The sequence below is a fragment of the Pan troglodytes genome, chromosome 5, assembly GCF_028858775.2.
Source record: "Pan troglodytes isolate AG18354 chromosome 5, NHGRI_mPanTro3-v2.0_pri, whole genome shotgun sequence".
NCBI classification, from domain to species: Eukaryota; Metazoa; Chordata; class Mammalia; order Primates; family Hominidae; genus Pan; species Pan troglodytes.
Window position 1 is genome coordinate 7,500,708 of NC_072403.2, and position 23,704 is coordinate 7,524,411.

General features: G+C 42.1%; 1 protein-coding gene across 1 annotated transcript in view; it reads right to left on the reverse strand.

The window, feature by feature from the left end:
• Window positions 1-14,570: 14,570 nt before the first annotated feature.
• Window positions 14,571-23,704, reverse strand: part of GMDS (GDP-mannose 4,6-dehydratase) — a 679,307-nt gene continuing 670,173 nt past the window's right edge. The window contains exon 10 of the mRNA XM_063812047.1: window positions 14,571-17,174. Coding sequence (XP_063668117.1) covers window positions 17,160-17,174 — 15 coding nt within the window. The 3' untranslated portion in view covers window positions 14,571-17,159. The remainder of the gene's footprint in view (window positions 17,175-23,704) is intronic.

A 23,704-nucleotide genomic window follows, 5' to 3' on the forward strand; every position in this document is an offset into this window, starting at 1 on the left:
AACATATTCTGGCCATAAATGATAAAAGCTGCATTTGTAGACATGCTCAGCATATGTATTATTGGCCACTGGATCAATGTTGAGAATTCCCAAAAGAAGTCCTCACCTACATGGCAAAGCTGATGGAGCCTACAAACCGGGAACATCGTAAGTATTAACCATCCTGGAGTATATTCTCTCTTACAAGATGTTGGAAAAACAAACGATGGGCATCTAGAATGACAATAGCTTCCTACTCCTCCTGCAGTTGTATCTTTTTTTAACGAAAGACAAATGCTGAGAACCGTTGGAAAGGCAAACAAAATTGTATGCGAAGGTCACATTCAGCCAGAAGAGGTGCTCCCAATTACGTTTACTTAAAGGGAGAGGTCCAGACACATTTTTGGTATCCTCCTTTAAAAAATGTTGCAGTCCTTAAAATTTGGTAAGCTTCTGTGACTAAAAGTATCTTCACTGCTACCTAAAATATGTACATATGTGCATGTTTAAAATCCCTTCTTTTCATCATTTTCAGAGACACTATTTCAATTTCCTGCCCTGAAACATGTGGAATTTCATTTTAAACAAAAGTCTCCTTTCAGGGACTTGCAGGCTTGGTGTGGCTGATTGGTGCTGGAGGCCGCTCAGGACCCAGTTTCTCACCTCGCCACACATGACCTCAGACATAGCAAGTGCCGTGCAGAGTGAGCTCTTGCTCTTCAACTCAGGTGATAGCCAGAAGCCTGGGCCGAGTCTTCCACATTCTCTATAGCTGCTGCATGGTGCCTGTATTATCTTTTGTTTGTTTGTTTGTTTGTTTTTTGAGGCAGGGTCTCACTCTGTTGCCCAGGCCGGAGTGCAGTGGCATCAATCCTAGCTCACTGCAGCTTCAACCTCCTGATCTCAAGCTATCCTCTTGCCTTGGCCTCCCAAAGTCCTGGAATTACAGGCATGAGCCACCATACCCAGCCCATATTATCGTTATAATACACACAGGGATCCCAGGAATGAACAAGAGCTAGTACATGTAGAGCATATTCTATGTGCCAGGAATGTATTATTACATGGAATCTCTCACAGCTTTGTGGAAGGTAGGGACTGAAATTGCCTCCATTTTCCACCTGAGTACACTGAGGCTTATAGATGATAGTTACTGGGCCCGAGGTAAAGGAGCCCAGGGGTCCAACCCGGCACCATTATGCGTAGCATTATATTGTTTTCTTTTAATAACTGCCTTTAATTAATTAATCAGGCACATTATTCTTCCCTTACACCTGTATGTAATCGACAGTCAGTAAATGAGAAATAAGAATGATGGTTGCAAAGCCAAATAACACCAATGTGCTCAGATAAAAGAGTTTTTAAAATTTAGTTCATACTGAAGACCTTTCTACAGTGAGTTATTCCCAGAGTTTTACAATTAACTTATCAATTGAGACTATAGGCCAGGTGCGGTGGCTCACCTGTAATCCCAGCATTTTGGGAGGCAGAGGTGGGCGGAGCACTTGAGGTCAGGAGTTCGAGACAAGCTTGGCCAACATGGGAAACCCTGTATCTACTAAAAATACAAAAATTAGCCAGGCGTGATGGTGCACGCCCGTAATCCCAGCTACTCAGGAGGCTGAGGCAGGAGAATTGCTTGAACCCAGGAGGCAGAGGTTGCAATGAGCCAAGATCACACCACTGCACTCCAGCCTGGGCAACAGAGCAAGACTCTGTCTCAAAAACAACAACAAAAAAAATTAAAATTAAAATTAATGAATATAAAAAATAAATTTAGACTATATTTCAACTTAACTCATAATGAAACATTTCAGCATTTATTTATGTCAGGTTAAATTAAGTCTAAATGGATCATGAAGTCTTTATGCTTCCCCTGAAAATGAAAAACGAGGGCTACATAATTTTTACATGTGAAAGATTTAAGTTTACAATGCCATATAACAAAAAGATTTCCCATTCCAAGACAGTGTTCCCAAGGAAATTAAGCTTTCTTTTCTCCGCCGTGATAGTTTACTCAAACAAACAAACAAACAAATAAACTAAACTTTGAAAGAATAATAAGTTTAAGAGACTGGGAGAATGAATGAGTTCAGGCTTTTATGTAACTGACATTCCACCAAGGGGGTTCAGGCAGCGTCAAGACAGTTAGACTAGGTAGTCTTTATTGCCTCTGTTTGGGTGGTTTGGATCTGTGTTCCCGCCCAAATCTCATGTTGAAATGTAATGCTCATTGTTGGAGGTGGGGCCTGAATCATGGGAGAGGATATCTCATGCGTGGTTTAGCACCATCCCTTTGGTGCTATTCTCATGATGGTGAGTGAGTTCTCTCAAGATCTGGTCATTTAAAAGTGCGTGTGGCACCTCCCCGCTCCCTGCTCCTGCTCCTACCATGTGAGACATCTGCTCCCTCTTTACCTTCTACCATGACTGGAAGCTTCCTGAGGCCTCCCCAGAAGCAGATCACCTGTGTATCTTCCTCTGCAGCCTGCAGAACCATGAGCCAATTAAACATCTTTTCTTTATTCATAGCAATGCAAGAACAGCCTGATATACCTCTCCAATTTTTCTAGCTTTTTATTGACAATATATATATATATTTGAGATAGAGTCTTGCTTTTTTGCCCAGGCTGAAGTGCAGTGATGTGATTTTGGCTCACCACAACCTCCACCTCCCAGGTTCAAGGAGTTCTTCTTCCTCTGCCTCCCTAGTAGCTGGAATTACAGATGCAAGCCACCACACCCAGCTAATTTTTGTATTTGTAGTAGAGATGGGGTTTCACCATGTTGCTCAGGCTGGTTTCAAACTCCTGACCTCAGGTGATCCGCCCACCTGGGCCTCCCAAAGTGCTGGGATTACAGGTGTGAGCCACCATGCCCAGCTGAAAAATATATAAAAAGTAGAGAGAATATTATAATAATTCCTCCCATAGCCTTCACATAATTCAACAGTTATCAATACATTGTCATGTATTATTTATATATACGTTTATCTAATTCCTCCCTCCCTCAGTTACCTTGAAGTAAAACAAGATATATCATTTCATGCAAAATATTTCAGTAGGTATTTCTAAAATATAATGACTCTTTAAAAAAAGCACAACTATATTATAATTATCACACCTAAAACAAAGTAACAGCAATTTATTAACATCATCAAATTTCCTGTCAGTGTTTAAATCAATCATTTCATCATTTCTTTTTATGGTCTGTTCAAATCAGGCCAAAAGCCCATGCATAATAGTTGGCTTATATGTTTCTTAGCACATTTTAAACCTATAGTTTCTCTCTCTTTCTTTTTCCTTGTAATGCATTTGTTGAAGAAATCAGGTCATTTGTCCTACAGTGTTTTCTATGATCTGAATTTCCTGATTGCATGCTGATGATTTCATTGAAAAGTCCCCTGTACTTTGTGTAAGCTGATAATTGTATCTAGGTCCTTCATAAGATTCACTGTAACCTCTTCTGAGGTTGTTCAGCTTTATGATTTGCTCTTCCCCTTGAAAAGGTGTCTCAGTTATGCCATTTCTAACTACTATGAATAAGGATGTCTTTTTTCTGTGCAATTTCTTAGTAGGGAGGATACACAAAGTCTTGCATGGTCTAACGGAAAGAGCACAAAATTTACAGCCTAACAGATTTCTGTGGAAGACCCACTGCCTGTGAACTATGTGATCTTGGGCAAGCTATTTATACCATAATTATATCATTTATTAAATAGGAACAATAATGACTGACTTATGAAGTTATTGTAAAGAGTGGCAAGAGAAGCACATATAAAGCATCAATCACATCATACTTTTTATATGAAGTACAGAAATCTATTTCTTACAATTCTGGAGGCTGGAAAGTCCTAAGTCATGAGGCTTGCTTCTGGCAAGGGGCTTCTTGCTGTGTTGTCCCATGGTGTGGAAGATGGAAGGGAAAGAGAGTGCATGTGTGCATGAGAAAGATAGGGGAGAAAGAAATGAAAATATGAAACTTTTCATTCATTTAAGCATGAAATAGTGATGGGCATAGAACTAAAACATCACTAGGGCCCAATTATTAAACCTATTACTCACATGATGTTGACATTAATCCATTCACGAGCGCAGAACTCTCATGACCCAATCACCTCTTGAAGGTCCTGCTGTTGCATTGAAGATTTAGTTTCCAACACACGAACTTTGGGGAACACATTCAAACCACAGTACCTGCCATATCTTGCTGTAACTTAACCTAAGTTCTCAGTTCTGCATGTTCATGTGCATACATCATCTTTTTATCCACACAGTCATGCTCTTCCTGCACCCATATTGCTACTTTCCTTTCCTGCACACAATTTGAGAACTATATTTTTAAAATCACCACAGATAGGAAGATTGTTTCCTGAAAACAGTCTTTTTTCAAATGACATCCCCAGAATTTGGACCATTTTTGACCCTAACAAGCCTGCCCCTGACTTGAATGACATGGCTTCTGAGTGCAGTGCTTGTCCTGGAAGCTGGTCTTGTCCTGGGAATAGCATGTCAGTAGGCAGAGCCTCAGGTGGGCAGGATGGCAAGCTGTAAGACAGGAGGCAGGAGAGGGCGTGGGGCAGGCATGGGATGGGGTTCAGGCATGAGCAGCTCAAGAGCCGGGGCAGATGGAGTCAAGGCAGAAAGGGCTTGCTGGAAATTGGGAGCCAGGCATTGAATGAAAAGTCAGGGCTGAGGGTTTTTGTAGCTGGGTTGAATCCAGAAGGCGAGGGCCTGGAACCAAGGCAGCTAAGCTCAATGCTGTATTGAGAGCCCAGGCAATGTAATATCTCAGGACCCAGGAGAGAGACCTTCTGGGGACCTTGCATGAGACTGTAAAGCCAGACTGTCTGGGTTTAAATCTTGGCTCTGCCCCTTACAGCTGAGTATCTGGGAGCAAATTATTTCACTTCTCTGTGCCTCAGTTTCCCCATCTGTAAATTGGATGACTATAATAGTACCTTCCTCAGGGGGCTGTTTAAGTGAGTCAAAACAGGTAAAGTTCTTAGAAGTGGTAGTTGGCCCATAGTGCCATCAGATTCAGCTATTTTCTTTTAGAAGTTAACCATTAGCCACTTTGCATATGGAGGATTCTTCTCCAAGGGTATGTCACAGGCCCTGAGCAGCCTCTGATGCTGCTGAAAGGGGAGCTTATCTTATCTCCAACCCAGGGGAGTCTTGGCCTTGGTTAGCAAGATAAATTTTTAGTAATGTGTGTTATTATTCTACCATTATGGAGATATCAACAATGGCTCTATTCTCTTCCTGGGATGTTCCTCTCCAACCTGTCCTCCTAACTCCATGCGGCTTTTCAACATTTCAGTCAACCATTACCTCTTCCAAGAGGCCCTCCCAAGCCCCCAGGCTGAGCTGCCAGCAGCTGCCCTGTCTTTTGTGTTATCAGCATTTATCAAACCACTCTTAGTTTGCTTGTTTCTCTTCCTCACTAAAATGTGAGCTATTATACTCACAGATAATGCCTCTGTGTTTTTTATTTAAATGTTGTTTTCATGTTAAAATATTTCATGCAGAAAAAAATATATAACTGACACTTAAGTACCCACCACCAAAATTAAGCAAAAATTGATAGTTTGTCTGTTTGGCTTCATCTTTCTTCTTAAAAAAAAGTAATGTTACCGACCAGATAAAGCCTCACCCCCATACTTCCCTCATGCTTTCCTTTTCAGAGGAAATGCCCATCTTACAGCATGTTTTTGTAATTTTATTTCACACATACAAATTCCTGATCAAGATATACTATTGCAGGTATTGGATCTTTAAGGTCTATGTAAATGGTATCAGGCTGGGTGGATACTTTAGCTACTTTCTTTTTTTTAGAACTGATGTTTTTGAGATTTATTCATGGTATAATATGTACCTTTTTTCATGATTTTAACAGCTGTATTATATTCCCTTCTGTGAATAAGTTACCATTTATTTAGCCATTTTCCTACTCAGGGAAAGTTGAATTGGTTCCTTTTGCTGCTTCAAACAGTGCTCCAACGGACAACTGTGAGCATCCATCTTTGTGCACACATGTCTGTGAGCTAATACTTGTCAGTGTTTCTCTGGGGGAAGAGATGACTCCACATTGCTTACTCCCAACACAGTGCCTGAAATAGCAAATGACCAGTCAATGTTTGTTGAAGGAAGAAATGAAAATATGAAACTTTTCATTCATTTAAGCATGAAATACTGATGGGCATAAAACGAAAACATCACTAGGGCCCAATTATTAAAGATATAATTATAGCTATGCAGGAGCATTTACAAATGTGAATGGGCTGCTATTTCTTGGCTTAAGCCACAGAAATTCCTGTTCAAATGAATTATGGGGGAAATGAAGATATAATGCCAGAGAAAAGCGGTCACTCCCTGGGTTGACTTTAGCTATGTATCCAGTTCAGTTCTGAAGACAGAGCTTCAATTGTTATTGCAGATGAAACTGAAGGGCCAAGTCAACCACAGGGCTCTGATTTATGGCACTATGAGTTGCAAAGGGATCTAATACCTTGCATTACAATGAGGCCTTATTCGCTTTCATGCGAATGATCAGGGACTGGATCACACATAAACAGACACACTTTGCCTTAAGAGGCTACTTGGGGCATATGATGCCACATGTTGGAACAACATTGAGATCACTGAGCTGCTTAAGCTAAACATTATTCAGCTTCTGATGCTGCTTTAGAAACTAAATTATAAAACCTCATACCTTTGTTGTTTTCCACCTTTCCCAGGTGAGAATCTCCCACATGCAAAGGTAGTGTCAAAAATCCATCCATCCCAAACCGTGGGAATACCTATGCTTTCCTTAACTAAATCATTAGCAATAGAGATGAGATTATACTTATACCAATTAGATCCACTCCATAAAGCTAAGTAGAGAATTAGCTTTCCCATAAGTCATATGAAAGCGAATACCACATGGGAAGGTAGATGCCTGAACTTTCCTCTTAAGAGGAAAGAAGCAAGGGATAAATCCTGAGAAGACAATCAACTGTGTCAACTATAGTCCACCCCTTTAGCTTCCTGATATCCGTACTCCTCTTGCTCATGCCTAACATGAAATGTACTCAATGAAACTCCAGTTCTCTGTGTAATGTACAGTCATCTTCATCAAGTGGTTTCTCATGTTCAAACAACACACGAAACCCAAGAGAGTTGTAATTAAAAATCAAAAAATTTGAGTATAATATAGGAGATCAGGAAAGGGCAGCATTTCTGCTGCAATTTGAAAAGCTAAATTGGAATGATCATGTTTCTAAAGGCACTGGAGAGATGCAAAAGCAACAATAATTAGATGAACTAAATTTCAAATAAGAAAGAAGTCCTTTCAAGGTAATCCAAGGATCACTGGCCATTTTTTTTTTTCCTGGGAGCATTTGCCAACTCTGACCCCAAAAAGAGGTGCTAGGCTCAGGTAAGGAGATGCCATCAGAGCTTTTGGCAGTTGCATCAAACCAGCCCAAAGAATTGGAAGCGAGAGAGGGCCAAATGCAAAGCTGGCTTTCCTCATTAGTCATTGGCTGAATGCAGGGGTGGTGTAGAAGACTGCGGAGTTTGGCCAGAAAGACAGAGTAAAATCTTCCACAGTCTCACAGTGCTGTGAAGATAATGTCCTGCTAGAGAGAAGGAGCCTAGAACAAGGAAACAACAGGTCTTCATTACAACATGTTTGTCAGATTTTGAAGCTACATCTAGCAGCAGAGGGTAAAAAACCAAGCTAAAACCTTGGAATGACAAAACGTCTAAGGCTGAAGAGAGAAAGAATAGCTAGGCTCAATTCAAAGCCTAAATGGACCACAGCCAAGGAATAGGGATTAACCAGAGCTGAACCAAGTTTTACTAAAACTGCAACCTAGTCCCAGCCCAGCTCAGATCCCCTTTTCATTTAGGTAATCATAGGATGCTACACAGAAGAAAATGAAGACTGGCCAGGTGCGGTGGCTCATGCCTGTAATCCCAGCACTTTGGGAGGCCGAGGCAGGTGGATCACGAAGTCAGGAGATCGAGACCATCCTGGCTAACACGGTGAAACCCTGTCTCTACTAAAAATACAAAAAAAAAAAAAAATTAGCCGGGCGTGGTGGCGGGCACCTATAGTCCCAGCTACTAGGAGGCTGAGGCAGGAGAATGGCATGAACCCGGGAGGTGGAGCTTGCAGTGAGCCAAGATCATGCCACTGCACTCTAGCCTGGGCGACAGAGTGAGACTCTATCTCAAAAGAAAAAAGAAAAAGAAAAAAAGAAAAGAAAAGAAAAAGAAAAGAAAATGAAGATCATTCCTGATTTTAAAAAATCATATGGAGCTGGTGTAGTTATTTTGTGTGTAAGCATACAACAACAAAGAGACAGGAAGGTATGATCAAAAATCAAGACAAAAATGAACAATAGAGGCAAACTTACCAAAAATCCAGGGTTTGGAATTAGAAGGGAAGGATATTCAAATACATAACGTTATATTAAAGAAAGTAGAGGAAAAGATGAACAGAAATCAACAGAAAGTAGAGGAAAAGATGAATGGAAATCAACAGAGAATTGGAATCTATACAAAACAATCAAGTCAACATGATAAAACTGAAAAACTATCTGAAATTAAGAATCTTAATTTCTTAATTTCAGGTGGGTATCATAAAAGGCTGGAAACAAAAGAAGTCAAGTTAGAGACAAATAGAAAATATATACACTGAAGCACAGAGAAGAAAAAGAAGGCATGTTGAGGACATAATTTTAAAACACAATATATACGTAACCAAAGTCCTAGAAGAGGAAGAGCAAGAGACCAGAGAAGAAGCAATACATGGGGCAGAAGATATAATGGCCAAGAATATTCCAAAATTTATGAGAAGACATCAACGCACAGATTTTAAAATCTCAGAAACCCAAAGCAGGATAAATCAAAGGAAACACGCCTACCATCCTATAGTCAAACTACTGAAAAACCTGAGAAAAGTGACAGTCAGAGGAAGAGAAGACACATTACCTTCAAAGGAGCAGCAATAAAACTGATGGCTGACTTTTCAACAGAAACTGGAAACCAAAAGACAATAGAATGACATCTTTACAGTGCTGAAGGAAACGGCCAACCTTGAATTTTATACCCAGTAAAAATGTTATTTGCAAATTAAGGTGAAATATGGTTGGACATGATGGCTCATTCCTTGTAATCTGAGCACTTTGAGAGGCTGAGGCAGGAGGATTGCTTGAGGCTAGGAGTTTGAGACCAGCCTGGGCAATACTCCATCTCTCCAAAAATAGAACATAAACTTAGCAGGGCATGGTGGCGTGTGCCTGTAGTCCCAACTACTCAAGAGGCTGAGGTGGAAGATCACTTGAGTCCTGGAGTTCAAGGTTACAGTGAGCTATGATCCCACCACTGCACTGCAGCCTGGGTGACATGAGCAAGACCCTGACTGAGGAAAAAGAAAAAAGAAAAGAAAAGAAAAGAAAGAAAATAAATTAAAAGTGAAATAAAGACAGTTTGCTGAAAAACAAAAGCTGAGAGAATTTATCATCAGCACACTGGCACTATAAAAAATGCTAAAGGAAGTTCTTGGGTTGAAGAAAAATTGTCACAGACAGAAACATAAAACTGCAGCAGAGAATTGAAGAGCACTGGAAAGGAGAAGAACCATCTGCTCAAGGCCAGCTTTGAGAATGGATCCTGGTGCATAAGGCATAAGCTCTGTAATAAGTTTTGAATTCAGGAAGTGTGGGTCCTTCAATTTTGTTTTTCTTTTTCAAGAACGCTTTGGTTATCCTGGATCCTTTGAATTTCCATATGAATTTGAGAACCAGTTTGTCAATTTCTACAAACAAGTCAGCTGGGATTAGGATACAATCACTTTGCGTTGGTAGGTCAGTTTGGGAGGAGGTATTACCATTTTAAAATATTGAATCTTCTGATCCATAAACACAGGACGTCATTCCATTTATTCAGGTCTTTTTCAACAACATTTTGTAGTTTCAATATATGTATTTTATTTCTTTTGTAAGTTTATTCCTAAGCATTTCATTCTTTTGCAGCTATTTAGATTTCAGAAAGTGTGAGTCCTGGCCTGGCTCTGTGGCTCACACCTGTAATCCCAGCACTTTGGGAGGCCGAGACGAGTGCATCACCTGAGGTCAGGAGTTTGAGACCAGCCTGGCCAACATTTCTACTAAAAATACAAAAAATTTCTACTAAAAATATACAAAATTAGCCAGGCACAATGGCTTACACCTGTAATCCCAGCACTTTGAGAAGCCAAGGCAGGCAGATCACCTGAGGTCAGGAGTTCGAGACCAGCCTGACCAACATGGAGAAACCCCATCTCTACTAAAAATACAAAATTAGCTGGACATGGTGGCACAGGCCTGTAATCCCAGCTGCTCGGAAGGCTGAGGCAGGAGAATCACTTGAACCCGGGAAGCAGAGGTTGCGGTGAGTCGGGATAGTGCCATTCCAACCTGGGCGACAAGAGCAAGACTCCATCTCAAAAGAAAAAAGAAAAGAAAGTGTGAATCCTTCTAGTTTGTTCTTCTTTGTAACTGGAATTGTTTCTTTTCTTGCTCCTTATTTTTATGTACCAGTTGTATGTTTTCAGATTTGAGATTACCATAGACTTGCAAATAATATCTTATAATCCATTATTTTAAACTGATGACAACACCGATTGCATAAACAAACAAGTAAAAAGAAAACTAATAAAAACTCTATACTTCAACTTTGTCTCCCTACTTTTTACCTTTTTCTTTTTGTGAGACAGTATCTCACTCTGTTGCCCTGGCTGGAGTGCAGACAATCACGGCTCACTGCAGCTTTGACTTCCTGGGCTCAAGTGATTCTCGCACCTCAGCCTCCTGAGTAGCTGAGACTACAGGCACACATCACCACACCCAGCTAAATTTTTTTATAATTTTTTGTAGAAACAGAGTTTCACCATGTTGCCCAGGCTGGTCTTGAACTCCTGGGCTCAAGCGATTTGCCTGCTTTGGCCTCCCAAAGTGCTGTGATTATAGATGTAAGCCACTACACCCAGACTTTTTAACTTTTTGTTGTTTTTATTTATATCTTATTGCACTATGTCTTGAAAAGTTGATGTAGTTATTTTTTCTGATCAGTTTATCTTATCATCTTTCTACTTAAAATATGAGTAATTTACACACCACAATTACAGTTTTATAATATTCTGTGTTTTTCTGCGTGCTATTACTAGTGAGTTCTGTACCTTCAGATCACATCTTATTGCTCATTAATGTTATTTTCTTTCAGATTAAAGAACTCCCTTTGGCATTATTTATAGGACAGATCTGGTATTCAGATCCCTCTGCTTTTGTTTGTCTGGGAAAGCCTTTACTTCTCCTTCGTGTCTGAAAGATATTTTCACTGGATATACTAATCTAGGGTAAAAGTTTTTTTCCTTAGGCACTTTAAATATGTTATGTCACTCTCTCCTGGCCTGTAAGGTTTTCAGTGAAAAGTCTGCTGCCAGATGTATTGGAGCTCCATTGTATGTTGTTTGTTTCTTATCTCTTGCTGCTTTTTGGAAACTTTCTTTATCCTTTACCTTCATGATTGAATTATTAGATGCCTTGAGGTCGTCTTCTTCGGGTTAAATCTGCTAGGTGGTCTAGAACCTTCTTTTACTTGGATATTAATATCTTTCTCTAGGTTTGGAAAGGTCTCCGTTATTATCACTTTGAATAAACTTTCTGCTCCTGTCTCTCTACCACCTCTTCAAGGCCAACAACACTTGGATTTGCCCTTTTAAGGCTATTTTCTATTTTTTTTTCCTTTCTTTTATGATGTCTTTGTTTGGTTTTGGTATCTGGGTAATACTGACCTCAAAGAATACCTTGGTAACTGTTCCCTCCTATTCTTTTTCTTTAAAAAAATAATAATTTGTATTAACTCTATTTTAAATGTTTGGAGAATTAAAAAGTGAAGGCTTTTGGGCCTAGGCCATTTTCGTGGGAAGTTTTCAAACTGCTAATTCAACCTCTTCATTTTCACAGGTCTATTTAGGTTATCTATTTCTTCTTGATTCAGTTTTAGTAGTTTGAGTTTCCTAGAAACATGTTCATTTCGTCTAAGTTGTTTGAATTTATTAGCATATAAATGTTTATAGTATTCCCTTATAATCCTTCTTCTGTCTGTGAGGTCAATAGAATTGTCATCTTTTTTATTCCTGATGTTAGTAATTTGAGTCTTCTTTTTCTTGGTCAGTCTAGCTAATTGTCAATTTTGATGATCTTTTCACAGAAACAACTTTTGGTTTTGTTCACTTTCTCTATTGTTTTTCTTCTGCTTCGTTAATAGCCGACCTAATCTCTATTACTTTCTTCCTTTTGCTTGTTTTAGATTGAATTTACTCTCCTTTTTTCAGTGTCTTAAGGTGGAAAACTAGGCTAGTGATTTAAAATCTTTCTTCTTTTTTAACAGAGGTATTAACAGCTATTGAATACCCTCTAGACACTGCGTTAGCTGCATCCCGTAAGTTTCAACATCCTATATCTTCATTTTCACTCGCCTCTAAGGGTTTTGTAATTTCCCCTGTGATTTCTTTATTGATGTATTGGTTACATAGGGAGGTGTTTTTTAATTTCCACATATTTGTAAATTTCCCAAACTTTCTGTTATTGAGTTCTAGTTTCATTCTATTGTAGTCAGAGAACATACTTTATAGGATTTTAGTTTTTTAAAAAAATTTCTTGAGGCTTGTTTTACTGCCTGGCATATGGTCACTTATGGCAAATGTTCCATGTGCATTCGAGAACAATGTGTATCTTGCTGTTGGGTGAAATGTGTATTTCAAAGACCTAGTTGATTTATGGTGTTGCTCAAGTCTTCTACTTCCTTGCTTCTTCTACTTCCTTCTGCTTTGTTGTTCTAGCCATTACTGAAAGTGGGATATTGAAGTCTCCAACTATTATTGTTGAATTGTCTATTTTTCCTTTCATTTCTGTTTTTGCTTCACGTTTTTAGGAGGCTCTATTTTAGGTACATATGTGTTTATAATTATTACATTTTTCTGATAAATTTGATCAATTTAAATGTTTGTATTTGCCTTTAGTAACATTTTTTGTTTTACAGTGTCTGATATTAGCAGAGCTGCCACTTCTTTCTTATGGTTACTGTTTGCATGATAAATGTTTTTTCATCCTTTTACTTTTTACCTATTTGTATTGTTAGTTCTAAAGTGTGTCTCCTACACAAAGCTTATAGTTAGGTTTTATTTTTTTATTCAGTCTGAAAATATCAACCTTTTCATTGGATTGTTTAATCCATTTACATTTAATGTTATTTTTTAAAGTTGGACAAATGGGTGCAGCACACCAACATGGCGCATGTATACATATGTAACAAACCTGCACGTGGTGCACATGTACCCTAGAACTTAAAGTATAATTTAAAAAATAAATAAATAAATAAAGTTGGACTTATGTCTGTCATTTTGCTCTTTGTTTTCTACATATCACATATCTCATGTTTTTTTTGTTCATCTGTTTCTCCTTTACTGCTTCTTTTGCATTAAGTAAATATTTTCTTGTGTAATATTTTAATTGCTTTAATAATTTTTCACTGTATTTCTGAGTTATTTTCTTAGTGGCTTTTATATGGTTTATCATACACACCTTAACTGAGAATCTACTTCAGATTTATAGTAACTTAATTTCAATAAGATATAGAAGTGTTGCTTCTACATAGCTCTATACCTTTCCATCCTTTTTTATGCTATTATATATATATAACAATAATAGCACATATACATATATATATATATATATAACAAACCCAATGGTACAGTTACACTTATTGCATTACATAATTTTATGTCTTTTAAAGAAGAGAAGAAAGGAGAACAAGTTTATAATTATGAAGTTTGTTACATTAACCTTATTATTTACCATTTATAGCTCTCTTCATTTGTTCCTGTACATTCCAATTGCCATCTGGTGTTATTGTCTTACACAAATACAGCTTTGTTCACATTCACTTCCTTGATACTGTTCTTGTCAAATATATTACATTTCTATATGTTTTGGCTCAACAATACAATTAAATACATATTGTTTTATACCACTGCTTTTCAAATAGGTTAAGAGAAGAAAGAATAAATATCCATTTATTTTATAATTACATCCACGTCTTTTATAATTACATGCTTACCTTTACTGATGCCCTTTGTTTTTTATGTAAACTCAAAATTCCATCTGGGGTCACTTGTCAACCTGAAAATTTTTCCCTTGAGTATTCTTGTGAGATAGGTCTTCCAGCAATAAAATCTTAGTTTTTGTTTATCTGGGAATATTTTTATTATACCCTCTTTTTTGAAGGATTGATTTTCTGGATATAAGATTCTTGGTTGGATATTTTCTTTTAGCACTTTGAATATGGAATCCCATTACCTTCTGGATGCCACTATTTCTGATGAGAAGTCAACTGTTAATGTTTTGGAGGGTTAACATTTTTAATATGATGTGTCTGGGCATGGATTTGTTTGCATTAATCCTACTTGGAGTTTGTTGGGGCTCTTGGATATGTATATTAATTTTTTATCAAATGTGATACATTTCAGTCATTATTTATTCAAATATTTTTTCTGCTCTTTCCTCTCCCTCTTCTTCTTATATAATCATCACGTATATCTGTACACTTTATGGTGTCCCACATTTCTTTGAGGTTTTGTTCATTTTTCTTCATTTTTTATCTCTCTGTTTTTTATTTCACAATCTCTATTAATATATCTTCATGTTTGCTGATTCTTTTTTTCTGGCAGTTCAAACCTTCTGTTGAACTCCTCTAGTGAATTTTCTACTTTGGTTATTATACTTTTCAACTCCAGAATTTCCATTTGAATCTTTTTAATCATTTCTATCTCTTTATTGATATTCTCTATTTAATGAGACAGCATCATCATCTCTTACTTCCTTAAGCATGGTTGCCTTTAGTTTTTTGGATATATTTGTGATGGTTATCTTTGTTAAGTCTTGTGTTTGGGCCCTCTGACAGTTTGTGTTATCTGCTTTTACCTCCCATGTATGAGTTTCCCTGTCATGTTTATTTGTGTGCCTCATGATTTTTTGTTGAAAATTTGACATTTTAGATAATATACTATAGCCACTCAGAATACTGATTTTCCCTGAAGCCCCTGTCTCTGGAGATTGTTGTTCTTTGTTGTTTATCTGTTTAGTAATTTGACTGGCCCATTTGGGTGAAGTCCACTTTTCCTGCAGTGTAAAGGCACTGATGTTGCTCCTTAGAAAGCACAGCCTTGAGCACGTACATAGTCATCATGGGATAACAGTGGTTTTAGCAGGATTCTCTTTCACTGTTTGTTTACCTGATCTGTCTGTAAGCTGTCTATCTCTATGTCTCTTGATATCTCATCCAGCTATTAGACTCTACTAATTGCCTGTTGGTTGCTCTATTGTTTGTGATAGTGTCCTGGTGCATACATTGCTCCACGGTCTCAGTCAATCAAGTTCAAGCCCCTTTGCAAGGATAGTTTTTGAGCTAGCTTTGAGATTTTTTGTTTTTGTTTTTGAGACTCAAGAAGGCCCTTCTTAGATGTCTCTTTCCATGGTTATTTTTTTATAATCTAGCTGATCCACAGTTTCACTTATTGCTCTCATGGAGCTTCCAGCCTCTTCTTCAATGCTTACCACCAGAATGTCTATTGTTTTTGAGAGCTCCCTTAGGCGTAAACTCCCCCCACATTCTGTTCTAAATAAAGTCAGCTCATTTACGGAAAGCTTCAGAGCTCTCTGTTCTTAAGGCCCACTTTCTGCCAGGCAAAAATCTCTCCCCACTGCTGAGCAACACCCCATCTTTATGAGCAGCATCCTGGGCAGGGAAAGTAGCCCCTCTGATCTTTTTGCCTTGCCTCTCCCAGCATGGAACTTCTACCCAATGAGTGAGCTGGGCAAAAGCTATTGGGGTCGCAGTATTCCTAGCCTGCCACATCTGGGGTAGAGCTTCCACTCTATGAAAAAGAGCTGAATGGAGGAAGGGAGCCCCTGACCTCAGCCACACTCACATGGAATTTAACTTATTCAACACAGAACTTGGGAAGATGTGAAATGCTGGTGGCCTGCCCCTTCTGAATAGGTACAGTAGCCCCTGACTGAGAGCTGGTGGGAGAGGAAGCCCCATGTCTTGAGCACACACACCTGTAGTGTGACTGCCATCATGATGAGCTGGTGGGGAGAGCAGGTTGCGGCTTAAATTCCACAGACCCTTGCTCTTCTTACAGAGATTTAATAGAGTTTCTTGAAAAAATTATTTGTTAATTCATTTAATGCTCTTAAGACAACATCCACAAGTTTTAAATGGTTGAGATTTAACAAAATAATTTAATTAGCTATGGTTGTTTGGCTAGGGAACATGTCCATGGAGCTCCTCACACCACCATTCCAGAAGTGAGTTCATCATATGTGCTTATTTAAGCAAAATCATGCTTAGGGGAGAATATTTAAGAAATTGTTAATGGAAGGATGGAGGGGGAGATAAAATTACTTTCATTTAAAACCAATCTGTATTGGAATATGTTTTTCCTTTTAAAAATAATAAAATAAGCAATTTCAAAGCTAGATCATAAAATATCACGCAGATTCTGCCTCGTCTGATGAAGACTTGCTGTAGGAATCCTCAGCTCTCTTGTGAGATGTCTGGCTATCCTGAGCCTGCCATACTATAAGGAAGCCTAAGCCACATGGAGAAACCCAGCTAAGCCAAGCCATCAAGTCATCTCAGCCCACATGCCAGCCCCAAACATTTAAATCGTCCCCAGCTGTTCAGCTAAGGACCAGACATTGTGCAACAGATACAAGCTGTCCTTGCCAAGTCCCAACCAAAATCTGACCCACAGAACCTGTCAGACAAAGAGAATGACTGTTTTAGGCCCTGCAGTTTGGGGTGGCTTATTACACAGCAAAAGATAACTGGAACTGGGGGTAACATTCAGAATGTGTTCCAGTGATAGTTCTGTTCTCAGATTTGCTTCCTTCTCTTATACCTCCTGATCAGCAGGTGGAAATTAAAAGAGCATTGTGAGATGCTGGAGAGATCCAGAACCACTTGCCATCAACGCTGGGGAATCCTAGCCAGTGAGCTCGCAGGAGTTAGAGCAGCTTTTTCAGTTAGAGCAGTTAGAGCCTCTGGCCAGGCCCCTCGATTCCGTACAGATGCCAGTTCCTACAGTTGTCGATGCTAAAAAGGAAGAGATACAATGAGTTAGGGGGCTGAAGTGTTGCACAAGGTAGAGTTTACTTGGTTGCATTCACCACAGTCCAGAGATCTGGTGCCTTCTCTTATTCAGGGTGGTCAGTACTAAAGCCAAATTATAATAGGGAAGTTGTTTGGTTAGCAAAGAATCAAAGGGAGGGGTATTCATACAAATGCAAATATTGAACGGGGATTAGATTCAAATAGGCTGGCAGATCCAGCTGCACAAAGAGGCACAGGTGAGCAGAGCAGGAGCAGGCATCCGTGTGCTGCCCTTTCTCATGGTCTGCTTTCTGATTGAGGATCATCCGCAGATGTGTTCATAGCCTCCCCAGGTTCACAGGGCTTCCCATCACCAATTGTCACGTGGAATGCAGGTACAGTATTGCCAGATGGTCTGACTTTTGAAACAGAAGCTAGAGATCCAGACTTTAAATATTCCTGATTTTTAAAATAATGATTCAGAATGTTTGGAAACACTATGTGGATCCAATAAAACACATTTGCAGAATGAATCCAACCTGTGAGCTGCCAGGTGGCAACCTCTGGGTGAAAAGTCGGGTCTCCTTATCATGTGTGGGCATGGCCAGGCCTGCTCACGGAAAGCCCCTAGCAGGCATCAGAGGGAAACTCCTGGGCCCAGAGAAAGGGAGGCAGCCCAGCAATCACTCCGCATAAACCTCAGGGCCCCTCACGCCAGCCTTGGGGGACATGGCTCACCGAGGAGAAGCGTTGCCTTCTATGGTTGTCTCTGCTGTCTCTGGGGCTGATGTGGCTAGAAATATAAAAGGCAGTGAGCACACGGTTCAACATTCCCCCACACTGGCAGTCGACCCACGCCGTGCAGCCTGCCAAGAGCAGGGAGCTTGGGCACAGAGCTGAGAAACTCACAGGGACAAGGGGAGCCACAGCTGCCATCCACACCCCATCTCCTTTATATTCTTTGCACTGCTGTTTCCTACTTCAAGGGCAAACAACTTAAAGCAAGATTGCACCAACTAGGCCCAGTTCTTGCCCATCTGCAATCCTGGGCCAGACTTTACGGCCTGGAACAGGAACAGGCAACTTTGAATAATCCTCACTCAGCGATTTCTCTCCCACCCCAGGTTTCCCAGCTTGCACAATTGCCCCCAAGTCATCCACTCTCAGCTGAGTGAGCTCCAGGCCTTGCACCCACAATGGGCCCCATCCGGACCAGCAGCCTTGGCAAATGACCCAGGCGGTATCCTGTCCCCATATAATGACCTGATGGCCACAGCTCTGATTTTCCAGAACAGTTTAAATTATGAATGATGAGTTCCTTTATCAGATCATGATCAGATTTTTTGGCTCTGAAAATTTCTTCGATGGCCCTAGAAAGGCAGTTCCCACAGGGGAAAAGGCAGGGTCCCTGACTCAACCTTTGTGAACCCTGTGTCCCTGAGCTCCACGCTAACCCTCCTGGAGTCTCAGCTTTCTCATCTGTGAAAAAAACAGCAGAGCCTTCTCAGCCTTGCATCTTCTAAGTGTCTGGAGAATGCAGGGAGGGCTGCCTTGGCGTTTGCTCACTAGGTCTCTCCTTCCCGTGCCTTGAAGTGTTAATTACTGTCCCAGCTAGCAACTCAATAAACCTGAGCTCCCTTCCTCCTAATCCCCTGCACTGATTTTATCTTCACACAACCCCCTCCACCCCCCAACAAGGGCAGAGTTCTGTTAAGGCCCTGGGCTTGCCCTGTGGTGTCAGGGCCATGACCACCCACCCACACAGGAGCCTGGAGCCTTCCCCCAGTGCCTGCCCTGGCCAGGCCTCCTCTGTAGGTGTGGGTAGGCCTGGGAACCCCGGCCCTGAACAGCCTCAGAGGGCTTCGGTGTTGGAGTGAGCTGGGACCATAAAACTCACAAGCTCCAAGTTCCCAGGCTCTTTGTCAGCCCACAGAGCCCTGTCACCTCACAGCTAATGCAGGCAGTGGCCAGCGATCCCCTGGGAGCGGTTTACAAGCGCAAGTCTGGTTTTTAGAAAAAGCAGCTGAGGTTATAGTAAGCAGCTGACAGTTCCCCCACAGCTTCAAGCTGTAAGCAGCAAAGTGAAAGAGGGGAAGGAGCGTCCTGAGTGGCGTTCTCATGGGAGAGTCACGTCCACCTGGGAAGCAGGGAGATTTGGGCAATCATCCCACTGTACCAGGAAGACAGCCAAGACCCCCACTGCCCCACAGCCTCCCCACGCCAGAAGCCAGCCCCACTCCAGCCTCAGCCCAGGCGTAACACTGACTCCCCCACGGGCCACAGAGGCTGTGGTCTCAGGGCTTCAGACTGCATTTGCTCCTGTTCACAAAGAAAAGGATTCCAGTAACACCAGAAGTTCTCTCTCCAAAACCGGCAGACCCGGAAGCCCTATTTTGAAACGTTTCTTCACGCCCAGACCTCAGCCAAAGCAGGAAAGACGGCGCTCAGCAGGGAATGAAAGGCTGGCCTTGTTCTGATGGGAAAGCAGCACTGTGGCTCCCCACAATCCGAAAATGCAGTTTTGATGATTAAAGTGCACATTTCAACAGGCTTTGTGACAGACACTCCTGGCGGCAAGGTCTGGGAAAAGGAGGCTGCCAGTAAACCGCCTGCTAGCCTTGTTTTCTCTGAACTTCTGGCCCCAGTGGGAAAGGAAATTAAAACTTCATTTTTAATTTTTAGTTATGACCCATTGTGCTGCAGGGTCACGGCCGGGGGTTTAGAAAACCTAGCCTCGAAAAGGGTCTGAAACACTGTCTTTGAGGTCAGTTCACAAGCCCAGAAGCACCCGAGGCGCAGCTGGCGGGGTGTGGGGCGCAGAATGTTTGCATAGGACAGAGACCTCCACAGAGACCCCATAAACATCCCTGAGACCGGGAATGCACTTACATTTGCAATTGACCTAATGGTGCCTACAGGACTTTCTCACTTGTTCTCACACCCCAGCTTGATGGACTTCGGCTCTCAAATTCTATCATGCTATTTTACTACGTATTTCTTAGAGGTCAGTTTATGAAATAACATGCAGAACAACTAGTCCTGGCAATAATGAAAGAGGAGGAGTTGGAAAAAGACACAGCCAGGGCCCACACTCCAGCATTGCTCAATGGATAACCTAACTTAATGGGTACGTTAACTCCCAGGAATTTAAGACAAAGCTCTTTAGGAAAGACCACCTAGTGTCTCTTCTTGACTTCACGGAGGAAGTCTAGAAAATACTAGTGACCATGGGAAAGCAAACAGACCCAAAATGGTCGTGTTTGGCCTTCAGGGAATTTTGTTGGTTCTTTGAAAAAGGTGAATTAGTCGCCACCATTGAAAGTCCCGGTTTCCTGCTCCTCTCCGTGGATTGGAAAATGAGGCTTCGTGAGGCCCACCGTCCCGTGTGGCATCATCTGTGGGGCTGAGAGCACCTGCCCCCTAGGTCGGTTGTCCCACTCCCACTCAGCACAGCCGCCACGCCAGGCTGCTGGGAGTGTCTGAGCTTCAGAACCCTGTTCTGGAGTGAATGGAACATACTCGACACCCTTGGAGCCAAGCAACTGAGATGCACCATTTTCAATAGACTTCAGGGCCCTATCAGAAACTGCCGTCAAATGATTCTGTTATGTGTAACAAATACATAGACAGAGAGCAAATGGAAAGGGCCCGGCCAGGGGGCCCCCAGCCTAGACAGCCTCCACACACCCCCTCAGAGGTACCACTTCCCACCACTGCTTTGGCCTGAATACCCCCTCACTTGGCCACTCCTTCTGGCTGCGGCCCCTCCAGCTTCTGCTAGCAAATGTCCCATAGAGGGTCAAGGGACACTCATCCTTCTCCCAGGACACTGGCTGCCCAGATCTCCCCCTGCCTGCAGCCGGGGACCTGAACTGGGAGAGGTGAGATATTAGCATCCCCTGGTCCATTTCAGGCTTCAGGAGCCCCGCCAGCTGCAGGCCAACTTTGGAAGACATTTGTGGTGTGGAGACAAAGCCGAGCCCCGGCTGGTCATCCCCACCCATCGGGGCAGCTGTGCCTGCCAGCCCTGCCTGCCCCTGCCATGCCTGCCACACTCCTACCTGGCCCAGGCTGGAAGGCATCCAGGACAGGTCAAAAGTCCCAAATGAGGATGAATATCTGAAAATGGGCACTGAAAGGGGGCGGAATACACGCACACTAAACTGCAGGTAGCTGTCAAACATTTGGAAACAACAGCGGCCTCAAAGCTCAATGTTACATTTCCACACTATGATCATTAAACGGTAAGAAACAACCGTCCCAAGAAGGACGAAGAGAACCTTGGATGCCATCTGTGTCAAGCTGTCCCTGGAAAGAAGGAACACTGAGTCCTGAGGGCAAAGGTGAGAATAAACACCGCGCACCCTCAGCCGGGGCCCCGTGTTCCTCCGTGATGTTCCACTTTTGGAAAGGAAGCTGGCACTTGGGTATGCAACAACCTGCCTTCAAACGCCAGTGGCGGGATTTGTTTTTACATTTACATTTTATTATTTTGTGTAGAAAATCCTGCTTTTGAACACCTCAAAAATGAAACTGCAAGGAAAAGCCAGTGAGACCCAGGAGGGGTGAGAGGGACTGCGCGGCACCCAGCGCTCTCGGGGAGAAGGCCTGCCGCTCTGCTTTCTGCATTTCTTTGCTGGAATTTATTGCTCATCCAAGCACAACTGATAATTGAGTGGGTTACTCCACCAGCTCTCCAAAAACAATAATGCCACATGTCCAAAATTCCACGGTTGCAAGAACCTTGTATCCAACAAATTATAAAGAGTCCCTCTATGGTAACCATCTCATACCAAATAAATCCTCCTGTTGTCACAGACTGGCCATGGTTCTTTCCATTTCTTACGTGGGCTTTGAACAGACCATAAATTCATTAATGAATTAGTCAGATTTTGACCACAGTCCTTTCCACAGAGGCTAGGCTAGGTATGATGAATTCAAGCCTAGTGGCCACGCACAGGAAAAATCATACAAATTCCCTCCTCATAAATTGAGGATGAGGCATTGTGGGGAAACGCCCAGTGAGTTCTCGCTTACATCAGATTTATTGATCATTTATTAGCTGTTTGAACAAATGGTCCGGAAAACATCCTGCATGGGTTCTGGTCCAGGGCACCAGCAGCTAACCACGACTGTGGTCAGGTCACATGTGTCCCCTCTGATGCTCAGATGCCCCGGCTCTAAAATTAGTCCCTAATAGGCTTCTGGCCTGAAACTCCATGATCTTACCTTGTAATTTGCAAGAAAAAAAATCAGGTAATATCTTGGAAGAAATGAGCAAGAAAGACTGAAGAGGAACTGATGATGGGAATACCATTGACCCTATCTCCCCTAACAGGAGGGAAAAGGGATCCCTTCAGATTCTGAAATCAGAGTTCATCCTTTCTGATTTCTAGAGAGATTCTGCAGCCTGAGTTTAGCACCCCAGTAGGCAAAGAGACCTGGGCTGAGATGCACCCCATTCCCCAGGCTGAAAAGAGACCACGGATGGGACTTTTCTTTACCTGGGAAGAACATACTCATCACCACATCAAAGCCCTCCAAAGGCAGAGAGGCCACATTTTTATTAGTTCATGTCTGCTCCAGTGGCAGATATAGAGAAACAGTGGGAAGATGATGGGGGAAAGCAAGGTTCCAGGAATGGTCTGGGTGTATCAGTGAACAGCAGAGTCATTATAAATACATAATGTAATGTAGTCACAGAAAGGAATTTTTTTTAAAGACATGATACACTGGGTGCATACAAAGAGGCAAACACTGCAGGCTTGGGTGAGAACAAGGCGTCCTTTATTCTGCAGATCCCAACCTTAGCTCAGCCCCAGAAGAAGACCGCAGACAGTTTGGAGCACCCCAAGTTCAGAGGAACATTGAGACACTGGAAACCTTCCAGAAAGGAGCCACAAAGCTGAGTTGCAGGCTGCGAGGGCTGAGCAGTGGAGAGAGGGTCAACAGCATTAAACACTGAGTAAGTGCCGTGGCTGTAAGTCAACCGGGGCAAGAATGACCTACAAATAATCCCAGGGCCTCCCCGATGAAGAAGGTTTCCATTCTGCCCAGGATGGAGACCTGGGCAGCTGCAGACCACACCCAGGCTCAGGGCCAAGGAGCCCATGATATATTTATACACTTGCAGCTTCCAGGGCCCGTGGTTGCTGGCCTGCCTGTGCTATGAATAGCAAGGTCAACTGTCAGGGACATTGTCCTACAGGGGGTAACAAGCTCCAAAAGAAGCAGCCCCCAGGGACAGGGGAGTGAGCCCAGGTTAGTGTCAGGTGCGTTCCCCCCTCATTTCACCCCTCCTCACTTCCAGCCCTTCCCCCCTTTCCTGTGCGCTCCTTCCTCCCCCCTACTCCTTGCAAGGACCCTTCTGTTATACCAGCTTCCCTAGTCCAGGAGGACAATGAGATGATGAACAGGTTTCCCTGAAGGTGCGAGTAGCTCTGAAAATTCACCTCCGAGAGGGAAGCACCTGTGCAGATAGTGAAGCCAGTGGACTTGGTGGCTGGGGACGGTCCTGGGCCACTGTCCTCCCC